Here is a 17,947-nt window from a genome sequence, read left to right as displayed (position 1 = left end):
TTGACAAAATCAAATCCAATCTAGAAGGCCCAACCGGTGCCAAACTAGAAGTTTTAAAGGCTCATTATAAACAAAGAATGAGACTAAAAGAAAAATTTCCAACGGAAAAAACCCTCGAGGTAGACCACTGGTCTCCTCAAATTGCGGCCTGCAAAACCTTGCGGCCAAACGAGGCATCAGACGATGCCATTACATCAACATTATAATGTTTTGTAAAGGTATGCACCGACGACCAGGTAGCCGCCTTGCACACCTGGACCACTGACGCCTGATGGCGAAAGGCCCATGACGCACTAAGCGCCCGAGTGGAGTGCGCCTTAACAGGGAACGGGGGCTCCCGACCCTTAATAGAATAAGCCTGTACTACCGCCTGTCTGATCCATCTGGAAATGGTCGCGGCAGATGCAGGCAACCCCTTTTTGGGTCCATCCGGGATCACAAAATGTGAATCCGTCTTGCGAAACGAGTCTGTCGTTTTCAAGTATACCCTGATCGCCCGGACCACATCCAAGGAGTGTAAAGCAAACTCCCGAGGATGACTGGGCTTAGGACACAGGGAAGGTAACACAATTTCTTCATTCAGATGAAATTCTGAAACCACTTTTGGTAGGAAGGATGGATTCGGACGAAGAACCACCTTATCTCTATGAACCACCAGATATGGTGAAGGACAAGATAATGCGGCCAGTTCTGACACCCTGCGTGCAGAAGTAATAGCCACCAAGAAGGCCACCTTCTGGGACAACGTAGGTAGAGGAATCTCCCTAATATCTTCAAAGGGAGGTTTCTGAAGAACCGACAACACTAAATTAAGATCCCAGGGGGGTAATGGCGCGTGCACTGGCGGAGCCAGATGTCGCACCCCCTGAATGAAATTCCGCACCAAGGAATGAGTAGCCAAAGGCTTCTGAAAGAAGATAGCTAATGCTGAGACCTGACCCTTGATAGTACTCAAGGCCAGTTTCTGCTCAACCCCTTGTTGCAGAAAAGCTAATATTCGACTAATCGAATAAGACCGAGGACGGAACCCCAAAGGTTCACACCATGCAATGTAGGACTTCCATGTGCGATGATAAATCTTTCTGGAAGTCGCTTTCCTTGCTTCAACTAGAGTAGGAATAACTGAAGCTGACAAACCTTTGTCCTTCAGCACCTGGGTCTCAATAGCCAGGCCGTTAAAGCCAGCGATCGTAAAGCAGGATGGAAGATCGGTCCCTGAGACAGTAGGTCCTCCCTGAGAGGAAGTCTCCACGGGACGTCCGCCACCAGTCTGACCACGTCGGCGTACCAAGCTCGACGAGGCCAGTCCGGAGCTACCAGAATTACTGGAATTCCTTCCTCCTCTATCCTGCGAAGAAGTCTTGGCAGTAACGCGAGAGGAGGGAAGGCATACATTAGCTGGTATTGCCCCCACGGGGCGATCAGTGCGTCTGCGGTTTCTGCTAGAGGATCGCGGGAGCGAGCCACGAATCTCTGAACTTTCCTGTTGAATCGTGATGCCAACAGATCCACATCCGGGGTGCCCCACCGTAGGCACAACTGGTGGAAAACGTCTGGATGGAGGGACCATTCCCCCTGATCCAGAGTCTGACGGCTGAGATAATCTGCCTGCCAATTCTCCACCCCCGGAATGAACACCGCAGAGATTGCTGGAACAAATCGTTCCGCCCAGCGAAGAATGCAAGCCACTTCTTTGGCCGCTCGGACACTCTTGGTGCCCCCCTAGTGATTGACATAAGCCACGGCCGTGGCATTGTCCGACTGGATCCGAACCGGCTGCCCTGGAGCTGCTCTGTCCAGTGAATCAGACAAAGTCTGATCGCTCTCAGTTCCAATACATTTATCGGTAACCTGGATTCTTCCAGGGACCAAAGTCCCTGGACAGATAACTGACCGAGAATTCCTCCCCATCCGGATAGACTGGCATCCGTGGTCACTATCGTCCAATATATTGGCAGAAATGACTTTCCCTGGCTGAGCATCGGAGACCGAAGCCACCAGACCAGAGACTCTCTGGTCTGTTTGCTCAATCGGATCTGATTGTCCAGGGATTCCGGATTCCGATTCCATCTGAGAAGAATCTCTTGCTGAAGAATTCGGGTATGGGACTGGGCAAATGGGACTGCTTCGAAAGAAGCCACCATCAACCCCAGAACCCTCATGCAAGTCCGAAGGGAAGACCAGCTGTTGGACAGTAACAACTGGACTGCTGATTGAATCTTTCGGAGTTTCCCTACCGGAAGAAAAACTCTTGTCCTGACTGTGTCTAGAATTAGACCCAGATATTCGAGCCTCTGGGTGGGAACCAGAAATGACTTTTGCTGGTTCACCAGCCACCCGAATTCCTGTAAAGAAATCATAGTAATTTCTATGTTTTGTAGCAAGGTCTGAGGAGACTCTGCATGAAGCAGAAGATCGTCTAGGTAACCAAGGATCGATATGCCTCTTTGGCGCAGAAGTGCCAACATTGGGGCCAACACCTTCGTGAAGACCCGCGGAGCCGTGGCGAGACCGAAAGGTAACGCCACAAACTGATAGTGGTTCTCTTCTACGGAAAAGCGTAGAAACCGCTGTGTCCTGCGAAAATGGGAATGTGAAGATATGCGTCCTTGATGTCTATGGACGCTAGGACATCCCCTGGATGCAGGAAGGCTGCTACTGTGCGAATGGACTCCATTCTGAATCTTCTTATGTTGACAAAAGAATTGAGTGCCCTTAAGTCCAGAATTGGACGCACTTTGCCCTCTTTCCTGGGTATTGTAAATAGGTTTGAATAAAACCCTTGAAACCGTTCTGTCCAAGGAACGTGGACTACCACTCCTTGTTGTAGTAAATCTGTGACTGCTCTCCGCAGATCTTCTAAACGATCCGGGGATAGTCGGATATTGGAAGGGAAGAATCGCGCCGGTGGGAGAGATCGAAACTCGATCTTGTACCCTGACCTTATGACTTCGCAAACCCATCTGTCCGGGATTCTGGAAAGCCATGGATCCGGGAACCGGCGAAGACGTCCCCCCACCCCAGTTATGGGTGGGGGCGCACCTTCAGGCTTTGGACGGTTTATCTTCAGGTCTGGAGGGGGCGGGCTTTTGCTTGCCCGACCAACGACCCCTGACGCCTCCTGCAGGAGCTTTGGAGGACTTAATTTTTTCACCCGCGGGACGAAAAAACCTCTTGTGAGCAGAAAAAGAAGGCCCTCATCTTTGACGAGTTCCTTTACCTTTAAAATTTTGCGGTAAAAAGATGCTCTTTCCACCCGTGAGATCCTTAATGATCTCATCTAAGTTGGCTCCAAATAGACGCTCTCCTAAAAAGGGGATATTAGCCAATGCTTTTTTGGAACCTTGGTCGGCTAACCAACCTTTTAGCCACAGTGTACGCCTGAGAACCACCGCTGAGACAGATGCTCGCGCCAATAATGGAGTGGCGTCTAACGCCGCATCACACACAAACTGTAACCCCTGTATCATTTGTTCCAACAAATCTGATACCGCCTGAGGGACCTCTTCTAAGTCCCGGCGTAACCACTTGGTCCATTCAGTTACAGCCTGCGAAACCAGACCAATAGCCATTATAGGTCTGAAAGCTGATCCAATCAAGGAAAACATGGTGCGAGACATAGCTTCTATCTTGCGATCCACTGGATCTTTAAAAGACGGAGCGTCTTCTAGAGGAATAACCGTGGCTTTATTCAATCTAGCAATTGGTGAATCCACCACAGGTGGTTCTGTCCATTTCTTAATGAGGGTTTCCTCAAACGGATAACGCCTGTTAATGCGTTTAGAAATAGTAAAAGTGCGCTTTGGCAGACGCCATTCTTCTTCGATTGGATTGCCAAAACATTTGGGCAATGGAAAAACCTTCGCCACTTTGATGCGTTTTTTAGTCCCAAAAGGGATATCAGTTTCAGCTATTTCCGATGGAATACCCTGTAATCTTAAGGTTTCTTGAACAGATACAATGAGTGCGTTTACCAACGCTTCCTCTCGGGCTATGGCTGATGCCGAAACATCCTCCTCGCTGTCTGAAGAGACAGGACCCGAGACACCAATCCCAGATGAAGTACCTGCAACTGCAGAAATAGGCTCAGAGTCTGAATCCGAGGTTTCAGATAAAATGGGGGTAGGCGGGGGTCGCTTTCTTGCGCCCTGTCCCTGACAAGCCACTTCCACCTGGGACACTAAAGTTTCCATAATAGCTGACAATGATTCAATTGTCAGTGGGGTGCTGGAGGATCCTGCAGACCCCACGAGGGGATCCGGAGGAGATACATGAGTGGCAGGGTCCATGTTAATTCAGGACACCTTTGCCAGCAAAAACAAAAAAACTTTTTCTTTTTTTTTTTTTTTTTTTGTGTGTCTCCCCCTAGCGCAATAGCGCCCCTCAGAGTACCTGCTTCTCGATCCCACAGAGAGAGAGAGGGACCCCCAAGGCTCACCAACCGATGCAGTGAAGTTTCCAACCAACTGCAGTCAGCGTCTGTCTTTTACAGACTGGAAGGAGCTGTTGCTTTTTCCCGGGTAGAAGGACGTGGCTCCGCCCCCTGTGTACGCCTTCCGGCGTTCCCAGCTCTCCACGAGGTAGCTGGGCTCACGAAACATGGCCGCCCCCATAGAAGAGACATAAGACTCCAAAAACATGGCGGCCGGCGTGACCTGAGGACATACATGCACTTGGTCTACGGCAAAATGGCGGCGGACCGCCGAAATCGTTTTCCCAGCACATCCACCTGCATCTCTGCTAAGAGGCGATATATGGATCTACAGGAGATACACTACAAATAAGGTAGGATTATACCTCCTATGTCTGCTGTAATGTTACAGTCTGCTGGGTAGAGTGTTAGCTCTCAAACCAAGTCCACTTCCCACAAACACATGCTGTATTACAAGGGGGACTTATTAGTATCAGATATATACTGACCATATATGGAGGGGCCCATAATTCATACTGCCTCATAACGAGGAAAGAAAAAAGGGAACGTTTACTCACCATACCAAACCGACAGGCATCCTCTCTTCACAATACCCTCTCCACCGGGGTGGGGGGTTGTGGACCACTCCGGACGCCTCGACTCTCTGGTTCCTGGCGTCCAAGCGAGACTTTTAACTCGCAAGGTCAGTCCCTCCACTGGGACTCCGTCGCGGCCGACCCAGCGCGGAGCTCTGGTCTGCACGCGCTCGTAGGCAGAAACCGGGGTGACCACTGGATCTCAACATCCAGCCCGTCGCCCGGCCCCGCATACTTACTTGAATGTGTCGCGGCCGACCAAGCGCAATGCAATGGTCTGCGCGCGCTCGTAGGCCGGCTGGGGTGACCACACGTGTCGCCCAGTCCGGCGTTTTTGCTTGAAGATCTCACAGGAAAAACACTGGAGAAAAACTACCTAAAAAATGTCTTTTTCTAAAGAAAAAAAGTCTTGCCAGGACCAAAAGATCCCAGCAAGGAACTTAGGTCCTTACTCCTGACTAGACAGAAAAAAACTGATTCCCTGTAGCAGAGAGAGGGAGGATATACCCTCAGGGACTGCCCCTAAGGTGGAGCCAGAACGTTTTGTCTTTCTGCCTAGTCCTACTCCTGCGGAGACAACATAACCCAGCTCTTGAGAATCAAGAAGACTACGTCTGTCAATGAGCGATAGAGAAAAGAGCCGTAAGCAGACCGGGGACAGTCGCACATTGGAAGGATGGACCCCCCCGGAGGGTAAGAACAAAATTCAATCTTGTAGCCAGACCGAATTACCTCATGGACCCACCTGGCTTGTACCAGGGGAGTCCACAGGTCCGGGAACCAGCAAAGACGTCCCCCCACCCCAGATACGGATGAGGGCGCCCCTTCATGCTGAAGGGGCCTTGTCCGCGGGTCTGACTTGCCAGACCAAGTTCACTTGGATCCTCCAGAGGAGGCCCTGAAGGGCTCCAATCCCTTGTCAGTCGACCCTAAGGGATGAAAAAACTTCTTATGAGCCAAAAATGAGGGCCCACGTCTACATCGAGGGTCCTTGCCCTTAGTAGCCTGCGGAAGAAAGATACTCTTCCCCCCCTGTGAGACCTTTAATGATGTCATCCAGGGTAGCACCAAACAGGTGATCTTGAAAGGGAAGATCAGTCAAGGCCTCAAGGCCAGCATTTTGAGCCAAAAGACCAGGACCACTGCGGAAACAGAGAGCCGAGCCACTAGGGGAGGCGCATCCAAGGAGACATCACAAATAAACTGCAGCCCCTGGACCAGCTGGTCCGCCAGCTCAGCAAAAGCCTAGCCCAACCGAGCCGAACCAGCCAGGGTGTACATATTGCAAGCCTTCCTATCACCCGGGTCCTTAAAGGCCGGGGACTCTTCAACCGGATTAATGGTTGCCTTGTTCACTCCGGAAACCCGAGAGTCCACCACCGGTGGAACAGTCCACTTCTTAACACGGGGTATCGCCTAGCAAAATTGCTTAGGGACCCTAAGGGGACGCTTTGGTTGTCCCCAATATTTAGTGACAATTCTGTCAAAATAGGAGGGGAAAGGGAACACCTTTTCCGCTCTGGATGGCTTGTGAATGCCAAAGGGAACCTGCGCCTCTGCTGCAGCTTCAGCTGCGCCCTCCATCTTTAAGGTCTCATGCGCAGCTACAATCAGTGCATCCACCAGCGCCTTTTGCTACGCGGTTGCAGAAGTGGAGGAATCGTTCTCACTGAGGATTCAGGGCTCGTGGTCGCAGACCCAGGAGGGTGACCCACGTCCGCAGCGGCCGAATCCGATTCAGGATCTGATAAAACAGATGAGGCAGGGGAAGGCGGTGGCGCTTTTTTCCATCCCGTTGCCCAAAAGCCACCTCCACCCAGGACATCAAGGACTCCAGGACCGCCATCAGTGGATCGATGGATAGATGGAACTCGGAGGGCCATACAGCCTCAGAGAGGGGATCAGGTGGGGAGATGTGCTCCAAAGACTCCATGAGTCGCCAGGGGGACCCCACAAAAAAGTGTAACACACTGCTAAGGGACAACCCACCACCGCTCTAGCAGCCCACCCGGTTGGCAGCCACAGAGCACCAATCAATCCTCAGTAGAGAAGGTGAGGACCCCACCAGACTCACCACCCACGCAGAAACCAGGCACCGCAGCTACCAGGAGAATCTGCACTGCACAAACAGCGATCAGAAAATAAAAAGATCCAGGAGTCAGCACCAGGGGATGAGGAGGGGCTCCCACCGTCTAAATCACCACCCAGAGGGCTCTACTGTCATGGCCGCCGCTATATTAAATGGCAGACCACCGAAAAATGGCCGCCGGACTAAACAAACAAGAAAATGGCGACCCCAAATGGCACCACAAGGCTGCCAGGGACCCAGGAGGGATCCCTAGGCCTCAGAAAAACGGTACAGGCAGGACAGCCCCCCCCCCTCCAAAGCCGGTCGCCGGCGGCACCTCCCCCACCCCCATCACCAGCATAGCACCCAGCCCCCACCCCAGGCGGTGAACCAGGCACTTTCACAGCCCCAGCATCAGTGGAGGGGGGGGGGGGGGCGGATGGGGGGGGGCGAGATGGCCCACAGGGACCACCAGACCGATGAGGGAAGAGCCTAACGGGAAGGAAAGGAAACCCAGGGGTCTAAGCGTCCCATGGAGGGGCCCAGATCCACCCCAAAACCACTACAGGAGGAGAGGGGGGACAGTTACTTACCATACCAAGAACCAGGTGGGCACCGTTCTAGACAGAACCTCTTCTCCATCGAAATAGGGGGGGAGGCTGTCGGGCCAAGACCCGGTCGTATGCGACCTCGTGAAGCGTTTAACTCGTAGGCCAGTCCCTGTCCGGTGGGGCTATGTCACGGCCGACCTAGCGAGGAAGTGAGGTCTGCGTGCGCTCGCTGGCTGGCCAGACTAGTGTGACCACTGAATCTAGATTATCCAGCTCGTAGCCCAGTCCGGCAGTTGACTGTAGATCTCACAACAAAAAATTCAGGAGAAAAAAATTGTCTAAAAAGAAAACAGTTGCTAGGACCAGAGATCTCAGCAGGGAACTAGGTCCTTATTCCTGACTAGGCAGAAAAAAACTAAGTACCTATAGCAGAGAGAGGGAGTATACCCCCCGGGACTGCCCATAGGCGTAGCCAGACTTTTTTTCTGTCTAGTGTCCTACTCCTGTAGGGGGCAGTATAACCCAATGGTTAAGAATGGATCAGGAGCTGTGTCCATCAATAAACTAAAGAAATACATTTTAATGATATATTAATGATTACAGAGCTGCATTAACTTTCATCTATCACATCTTTAGAGTTCTACCTTAACTCTTTCCCGTTCTATCCAAAAATTTGTTTTCGGCTGTAGTTAGAATTTAACCCATCAGTGACTCCAGGGCTTTTTTTCTCAGAGAATAGGTTCAGGAACTCCTCCCTTTCTAGTCACCCTTTGATTCCGCCCCTTACCCACCTCCAAGCACCGTTCCTTGGTTCCACCCCTTACCCACCTCCCAATGCTGCCCCTTTTAGAAAGTACAGACCCAAGTATTATTTTGTGATGCTAAGTATTTTGTATGGAATTTGTTAATGATAACAAGAAAGACAGTAAGATAGATCTAGCAACAATGGACACTCCAATGACAATAGATCCACCCCAGCATCAATAGACCCTCCAGCAGCCAGCAAAAAAGACCCCCTGCAACATAGGGTCCACCCCCCAGCAACAATAGATCCCTATCGGCACCAATAGACCTTCCCAGCAACAATACCCCCCCACCCCTAAAAAAATAGATCCCTTCCAACAACTAAAGGTTTCTCAGTAGCCAGCATCAATAGACCCTACAGCAGCCAGAAACAAGACCCATCCTCAACAGTAAATCCCTCCCAGCAACATAAGACCCACCCCAGCAACAATAGACCCCTCACAAGCAACAGAAGAACTCCCCAGCAACAAAAGACCCCCCTTCCTAAACAAAAATAGATCCCTCCAGCAACAACAGATCCCTAATCAGCCAGCATCAATAGACCCTCCAGCACACCCCAGCACCTGCTATTACATACATTCAGTGCTGGAGGTGCCGGAACTGCGTTCCCCCCGAGTTCCCCCTGAAAAAAAGCCCTGAGTGACTCACCCTTAATATGAAGGGCACCAGCATTGTACTTGGGTTTGATGCCAGTAACTTTGGTCAAGTAGAAGCGAAAAGGTTCACCGGCCTGTAGGACATCCCAGGGGTCCTGAGAGTCGCTGGAAGTCTTGTATTTCTCATTGGTTGTGGGGGTGGGGCTGCGGCTCTTACACACTTTCTGCACCCCTGGTTTTTGGGAAGACGGCTCTTTCACCTTCTTCGGCTCCTTCTTTGGCTCGTGCTCCTCATCACTGCTGGAGAGGCACCACCCCATGCCCTCTCTGTCCGCTTTGGGTTTTTTGGCCGGTGATGGCTCTTTACCTGCCATCTCTTCAAACTTTACTGGATTTAACTTCCTCTTGTAAGATTCCTTCCTGGCTTCGGAGCATGGGAACTGGGGAGCAGGAACCACACGGTCTCTGCTCACCGATAACGAGGATGATGGTTTTTTGCTGTCTTCTGACTCTTCATCACTGCTAGATAACGTCCACTTTCCATGACTGCTCTGCTGGGAGCCAGAACTCCTATCACACATAGAGAAAAACATTATACATAAATATAAAAGAGAAGGTCCTGGTCCCTCCACCACTACCACCATCATCATCCAAATCCTAGTTATTAATCCCTACCTGTCCATCCCTACATATGTGTCCATATACTGTCCATTCTCTAGCCACCTCTCTCCGTTACTTTTATCTCACCCACCAATTACCTTACACCTTCCAACCTTCACATTCCCCATCCTGTAATTGCAAAATACCGTATATACTCGAGTATAAGCCGAGTTTTTCAGCACATTTTTTTGTGCTGAAAACGCCCCCCTCGGCTTATACTCGAGTCAACAAAAAAAAAAAAAAGTTCCCGGCCGCTCCGACGTGTCTAAAATTTAAAAATGGTGCCGCCGGGGCGTATACATGTCACCGCGCATGCGCCGCCACCGCTCGGGACAGGCCGGGAATAGCCGAACATATACCAGCTTTCCCGAGCGGCGGCGGCGCGTGCGCAATGACGTCTCGGCGCCATTTTTAAAATGAAGGCGCCTCTGGAACAGGTAAGTGAAACACAGCCACTAGTATGCCCGCAACCCCGCATCCTCTTGTACCATGCTTGCCACCCTGAATTCTCCTGTACATGCCAGCCACCCTGCATTCTCCTGTACCATGCCTGCCACACTGCATTCTCCTGTACCATGCCAGCCACCCTGCATTCTCCTGTACCATGCCAGCCACCCTGCATTCTCCTGTACCATGCCTGCCACACTGCATTCTCCTGTACCATGCCAACCACCCTGCATTCTCCTGTACCATGCCCGTCACCCTGCATTCTCCTGTACCATGCTGCCACCCTGCATTCTCCTGTACCATGCCCGTCACCCTGCATTCTCCTGTACCATGCCCGCCACCTTGCATTCTCCTGTACCATGCCCGCCACCTTGCATTCTCCTGTACCATGCCCGCCACCCTGCATTCTCACCCTAGGCTTATACTCGAGTCAATCATTTTTCCCATCTTTTTGTGGTAAAAGTAGGGGCCTCGGCTTATACTCGAGTATATACGGTACATCTCGGAGTGTACACCCACCTGTACTATTACACAGATGCCCTCATTGGTACATGTTCCATCTCCTTCTTCCACTTGCATTAATCAGCCAGACCATTATGATGACCCACTTGATATTGAGTAGACCCCCTTTTCCTGCCAATACAGCCCTGACCCATGGAGGCATGGACTCCACTAGACCTCTTAGGTATGCTGGGGTGTCTCTCATCAAGCTCAAGTCCTTTAAGTCATGTAAGTTGTGAGATGGGGTTTCCATAGATCGGACTTGTTTTTCCAGCACATCCCACAGATGCTTGATGAATCAAGATCTGGAGAATTTAAAGGCCAAGTCAACCTCTAACTGTTGTGTTGCTTAAACCATTCTGGAACCATTTTTAAAGTGTGGAAGGGCGCATTATCCTGCTGAAAGAGGCCACTGCCATCAGGGAATACCATTTCCATGGAGGGGTGTACTTGGTCAGCAACAGTGACGTCGCCACGTTGGATAGTCGGCCATACTGTTGCTTGGAAACATCAGCTACATCATGAGGAGCTACATGCGTTTTTAATGCTTCTGTTTGTAAGTACTTTGGCTCTTATAAATAAACTGACTAATACTGCGCAATGAACTTCCTTCTTGCTTATCCTTACATACATTCCCTGTGAGAGCCTATGTATGGTGGATCGTGCCAGTATATTAAAGATCATTAAGGCCATAAGGGTGGAGAGTTGGGAGTGAGACATGTCTAAGCTTTATTGACGACTCTTGAACAAGTATTCCATTCTTTGGGGCAAGGGTCAGTGTGAACTCTTTCCTCTGGTGGCCGATCCTTCCCAACACTTTCCTGTGTGGTTCTGCACTTTTTTTGGACTTTTTCCTTTAAAGTTGCTTTTATTACATATTGGACCCCAATGATGTCTTAAGCGCTGCATTTGTGTGATACTAAGGTTTAGGAAGGTCACTCTGTTAGCTCTTAGTAGGTCTATAGTACAAAGCAGTCTGCTGGCTTATATGGTAGGGCACTGGTCTACTAACTGCAGCCCTTTGCCTGCATTTATCTGCCCCATGGCGCACTGTTCCTCCAACTGACACCAATGATGGGGCACTGTACCTCCCACTGACACCAATGATGGGGCACTGTACCTCCCACTGACAAGAATAATGGGGCACTGTACCTCCCACTGGCACCAACAATGGGGCACTATTCCTGCCACTGACACCAACAATGGGGCACTATTCCTTCCATTGACACCAACAATGGGGCACTATTCCTTCCATTGACACCAACAATGGGGCACTATTCCTTCCATTGACACCAACAATGGGGGACTATTCCTTCCATTGACACCAACAATGGGGCACTATTCCTTCCATTGACACCAACAATGGGGCACTATTCCTTCCATTGACACCAACAATGGGGCACTATTCCTTCCACTGACACCAACGATGGGGCATTATTCCTCCCACTGACACCAACGATGGGGCACTATTCCTCCCACTGACCCTAATGATGGGGGACCATTTTGCCAACTGACACCATTGATGGGACACTATTCTGCCCACTTACACCATTGAGAAGGCACTATTCCTCCCACTGACACCATTGAGAAGGCACTAGTCCTCCCACTGACACCATTGAGAAGGCACTAGTCCTCCCACTGACACCAATAATGGGGCACTGTTCCTCCCACTGACACCAATATTAGGGCACTATTCCTCTCACCGACACCAATGATGGGGCACTATTCCTCCAACTGACACCAATGATGGGGCACTATTCCTCCCACTGACACCAATGATGGGGCACTATTCCTTCCACTGACACCAATGATGGGACTCTATTTCTCCCACTGACACCAATGATGGGACACTATTCCTTCCACTGAATACAGATAGAACTGGCCCTCTGAGGGCGACCATAATGGGGATGCGGCCCGCGATGAAATTGAGTTTGACACCTCTGCTCTAGGGTGTCTGCTTTCAGAAAATATACATTTTTGGGGGGTTTTATGTAATCTTCAGGCCTAAAATTATTTTTTAATTGTGTGCAAAAAAGGGCTCTCGCTGTGAAAGATTTTAAAGCAGTCGTCATTAAATGGCAGCCTGCGGTTACAAACACAAACCGAGCGACGCTCCTGTCTGGACCGTCAGGCCGCCAGTGTGTTACCACATTTCAGCAGTTATTTGTTGCTGGAACACCGATGTGTCGTGTGTGTGCCCCGATCCTGGTTGCTGGGACACCATGGCGTGTGCGTCCCTCCCCTGGTTGCTGGGACACCATTGTGTCTTGTGTGCGCCCCTCCCCTGGTTGCTGGGACACCATTGTGTCGTGTGTGCGCCCCTCCCCTGGTTGCTGGGACACCATTGTGTCGTGTGTGCGCCCTGCCCCAAGTTGCTGGGATACCATTGCCCCTGCCTGCGGCTCTTGCTCCTGACTCTTTTATGTTAAGGGGCAATCTAATGGGCACAACAAAATGTGCCCAGCACCATGCCCCTTAAAATATGTGTACCCATCAGAGTGCCCCTTAACATAAAATAGGGGCATGCTGATGGGCACATTTCATGTTATGGGGGCACACTGATGGGCACATATTCTGTTAAGGGAGCACTCTGATGGGGAAACCTGATGTGATGGGGACACCTGATATAAGGGGGCACTGTCATGTTGGCACCTGATGTAAAGGGGCACTCCGATGGGGACACCTGATGTAAAGGGGCACTCCGAGGAGCACACCTGATGTAAGGGAGAACACTGATGGGAGACACCAGATGTAAGGGGGTACTGTCATGTTGGCACCTGATGTAAAGGGGCACTCTGAGGAGCACACCTGATGTAAAGGAGAACAATGATGGGGGACACCAGATGTAAGGGGGTACTGTCATGTCACCTGATGTAAGGGGGCACTCTGAGGAGCACACCTGATGTAAGGGAGAACACTGATGGGAGACACCAGATGTAAGGGGGTACTGTCATGTTGTCACCTGATGTAAAGGGGCACTCTGAGGAGCACACCTGATGTAAGGGAGAACACTGATGGGAGACACCAGATGCATACCTGCCAACTGTCCCGTTTTTCCCGGGACAATCCCGGCAAATAGGAGCCTGTCCCGGGCATTTTACAGTGTCCCTGTTAATCAGGGACAATGTAAATCAATGTAAATTTTTTTTATTTTGTGCCACACAGTGTCGCTCTCACCCCAGCTAGGAGTTGTAGTTCTGGCAGCAGGTTGTCTCTCTCTCTGTGCCCACTCACTCTTCCCGCCTGTCGCAAATTTAACGTGTCATGTCACCGAAGGCAGGGTGTCAGCATGGTGCACTTTCCAAAATCCGCCAGCAGGGGGAGGCAGAGCACCTTCCGACAAGCTGGAGGCCTCACACTCCATTAATTACTACTATCAATAATGTTTTTTTATAGATATAATTTATACACCTGTTAATTGATACATATATATATATATATATAGTTTTCTAGCTCTAGATAAATGTGTGTACATATCCGTGTATGTGTGTGCATAAATATATATATATATATATATATATATATTGCTCAAAAAAATGAAAACAGACCTCAATCCTCAATGGGAAAAATCTCATTCTGGATATCTATACTGGTATGGACTTGGTATGTGTTAGGATAATATGGACTGGGTAATGTGTTAGGATCTATACTGGTATGGACTCCGTAATGTGTTAGGATGGTATGGACTGGGTAATGTGTTAGGATCTATACTGGTATGGACTGGGTAATGTGTTAGGATCTATACTGGTATGGACTGGGTAATGTGTTAGGATCTATACTGGTATGGACTGGGTAATGTGTTAGGATCTATACTGGTATGGACTGGGGAATGTGTTAGGATCTATACCGGTATGGACTGGGGAATGTGTTAGGATCTATACCGGTATGGACTGGGGAATGTGTTAGGATCTATACTGGTATGGACTGGGGAATGTGTTAGGATCTATACCGGTATGGACTGGGTAATGTGTTAGGATCTATACTGGTATGGACTGGGTAATGTGTTAGGATCTATACTGGTATGGACTGGGTAATGTGTTAGGATCTATACTGGTATGGACTGGGTAATGTGTTAGGATCTATACTGGTATGGACTGGGTAATGTGTTAGGATCTATACTGGTATGGACTGGGGAAAATGTTAGGATCTATACTGGTATGGACTGGGTAATGTGTTAGCATCTGTACTGGTATGGACTGGGTAATGTGTTAGAATCTATACTGGTATGGACTGGGTAAAGAAAAGCAACAAAGAGCGCGGTTTGCGCCAAAAAAAAAAAAAAAAAAAAAAAAAAAAAGGAAAGAAGAGGTGTACACATCTGTTATGGCACAGACTTGTGATTTGGACCTCGGCCAGAAAAAACATTTTTAGTGATCAGACCTCCTTGAATTTTAATTTACTACCCCTGGTTTAAAGGATAAGTTCACCTTCGCTAACATGTTACATGTTCAACCTGTAAGATTTGTTCGTTAAAAAAAAAAAAATGGCTCCTAACTTTTTTAGCTGGCTCCTAGATTTAAAGTAAATTTGTCAAGCCCTGACTTTTCTATGCTTCTATTTCTTTCAAGGTTTCTGCCAATGTTACCAGTTCATCGATTTGCTGTCATTCTCATCATTGAAGAGACAAGGACAGGCCCCTTCTCCTAGTTCAGTGGTTCTCAGCTCCCAGGCCGCCAGAAACGTCTTGTTGCCAGGGGTTTGGCGAGCCCTGAGAAAAGTGATGGCAGAAAAAAGACCGAGTAGTTTGAGTCCGGTGATTTCTTTTTTTTTTCTGTTTTTGTTTTTTTGGGCTTTTTTTTTCGTTAACGTTTTTTTCTGAGTTTCTGTTTCTCCTTGAAAACTTACATAAGGGGGAACTGCTGACACAGCTTTGCATTGCCAGCTCTACAATGTGAACATCTGTTTGTATCTCTGATCTCTGCCCACCAGGGACGATCCCAGAACCATAATGCAAAAGATGGAGAGAGCAGAGCTTCATCTACACCATATGCTGATGGAGTGCGGGAAGTCTCTACAGATACAGAAGGACCCTCGTATCTGCGGAATCTGGAGCCTCACACTGGGATCAAAGAGGCGAGCGGGAAGGCTTTACACATTGCTGGCCAAACATCCTATAGCAAGCAACTACAGTATCTCACAAAAATGAGTACACCCCTCACATATTTGTAAATATTTTATTCTATCTTTTCATGTGACAACACTGAAGAAATGACACTTTGCTGTGAGGGGTGTACTCACTTTTGTGAGATACTGTACTTATACAGCAGCTGTAAACCTAAACTGGGTGACATTTCCACCGAGTAGTCTGGGAGCACAAGTAATTTCGTATTTTCAAACAGGTCACCCTGATTGCGGGCTTCTCGGAGCATGAGATCCCGATCCCTGGAATGCAGAAGTTTAAAAATAAAGGTGCAAGCATGCTCAATAGAGAAGAAGGGTGAAAACTTGACCCGGGGCAGGAGGGTTCTCAGGAGGTTTTCGGCAAAGGTAGTAATATCAGCGCCTTCCGCTCCCTCTGGCAGCCCAATGACCATCAGGCTGTTGCGGCGATTACGATCCGCTGTGGATTCTAGATGCATAATTTTAACCACTTGCCCACCGCAATATGTATATATATATATATATATTATACACACATACACACACACGTTGCGGTTTGCAAATGGTTTATCGAGATTATGGCTTAAGATGCCCTCAATAATCCCCCCACCCCCGGTATTGTTTTTTTTTTTATATAGCTGGCTTTCTCATGAAGGCATTCCGAGTCGCTCATGAGGATTTGGTCAGCAGATACTGGGAGCAAAGTCAGGCTCCTGCAGTCTTCTTCCAGCTTTGTGTCCGTATCCGCTTCCTCCCGCGGTTTTATTTTTTCTATCACATAGGGCAGGACTCTAAATTTCAAGTCCTGAGCTACTAGCCAGGCCTTAAGGGTTGCCACCAGTCTCCCCACCCAACCCCGAATACAAAAAATGGTCACTTCCCCCACCTAGAACTGATCTTAACAGCAAGGAGCACTGGAAGGGAAAAGGCATGTCAAAAAAGCCAACCAGTGCAGCCTCACCAGTGCCCATTAATGCAGCCTCACCAGCACCAATCAGCGCAGCCCCACCAGCCCCATAAATTCAGCCTCACCAGCGCCCATCAGCGCAGCCTCACCAGCGCCCATCAGTGCAGACCCACAAGTGCAGCCTGATCAGCGCAGCCTCACAAGCGCCCATCAGTGCAGACCCACAAGTGCAGCCTGATCAGCGCAGCCTCACCAGCACCCATCAGCGCAGCCACACCAGCCCCATAAATTCAGCCTCACCAGCGCCCATCAGTACAGCCTCACCAGCGCCCATGAGCGCAGCCTCACCAGCGCCCATTTATGCAGCCTCACCAGCGCCCATCAGCGCAGCCTCACCAGCGCCCATCAGTGCAGACCCACAAGTGCAGCCTGATCAGCGCAGCCTCACCAGCGCCCATCAGCGCCCATAAATGCAGCCTCACCAGTGCCCATCAGCGCAGCCTCACCAGCGCCCATAAATGCAGCCTCACAAGTGCCGCCTCACCAGCGCAGCCCCATCAGTGCAGCCCCACCAGTGCCTATGAATGCAGCCTCACCAGCGCTCATGAATGCAGCCTCACCAGTGCCTATGAATGCAGCCTCACCAGTGCCCATCAGCGCAACCTCACAAGTGCCCATCAGTGCAGCCCCACAAGTGCAGCCTGATCAGCGCAGCCTCACCAGTGCCTATCAGCGCAGCCCCACCAGCGCCCATAAATGCAGCCTCACCAGCGCCCATTTATGCAGCCTCACCGGTGCCCATCAACGCAGCCCCACCAGTACCCATTAATGCAGCCTCACCAGTGCCGCCTCACCAGCGCAGCCCCACCAGTGCCTATGAATGCAGCCTCACCAGCGCCCATGAATGCAGCCTCACCAGTGCCTATGAATGCAGCCTCACCAGCGCCCATCAGTTCCGCCTCACCAGCACAGCCTCACCAGTGCCCATTAATGCAGCCTCACCAGTGCCGCCTCACCAGCGCAGCCCCACCAGTGCCTATGAATGCAGCCTCACCAGCGCCCATGAATGCAGCCTCACCAGCGCCCATGAATGCAGCCTCACCAGTGCCCATTAATGCAGCCTCACCAGCGCAGCCCCACCAGTGCCTATGAATGCAGCCTCACCAGCGCCTATGAATGCAGCCTCACCAGCGCCCATCAGTTCCGCCTCACCAGCACAGCCCCACCAGTGCCTATGAATGCAGCCTCACCAGCGCCCATGAATGCAGCCTCACCAGCACAGCCTCACCAGTGCCCATTAATGCAG

The 17,947-nt window shown here is 50.2% G+C and overlaps 1 protein-coding gene across 2 annotated transcripts in view; it reads right to left on the bottom strand.

Moving 5' to 3' along the window:
* Positions 1-17,947, bottom strand: part of TDP1 (tyrosyl-DNA phosphodiesterase 1) — a 162,840-nt gene that overhangs the window by 143,059 nt on the left and 1,834 nt on the right. For both annotated transcript variants that reach the window (XM_082242794.1, XM_082242795.1), the window contains exon 2: positions 9,079-9,596. In XM_082242794.1, coding sequence (XP_082098920.1) covers positions 9,079-9,596 — 518 coding nt within the window. The remainder of the gene's footprint in view (positions 1-9,078; positions 9,597-17,947) is intronic.

This window comes from Pelophylax lessonae (genome assembly GCF_965119305.1).
Source record: "Pelophylax lessonae genome assembly, chromosome: 13".
NCBI classification, from domain to species: domain Eukaryota; kingdom Metazoa; phylum Chordata; class Amphibia; order Anura; family Ranidae; genus Pelophylax; species Pelophylax lessonae.
This window is presented reverse-complemented; position numbering and strand designations above follow the sequence as displayed.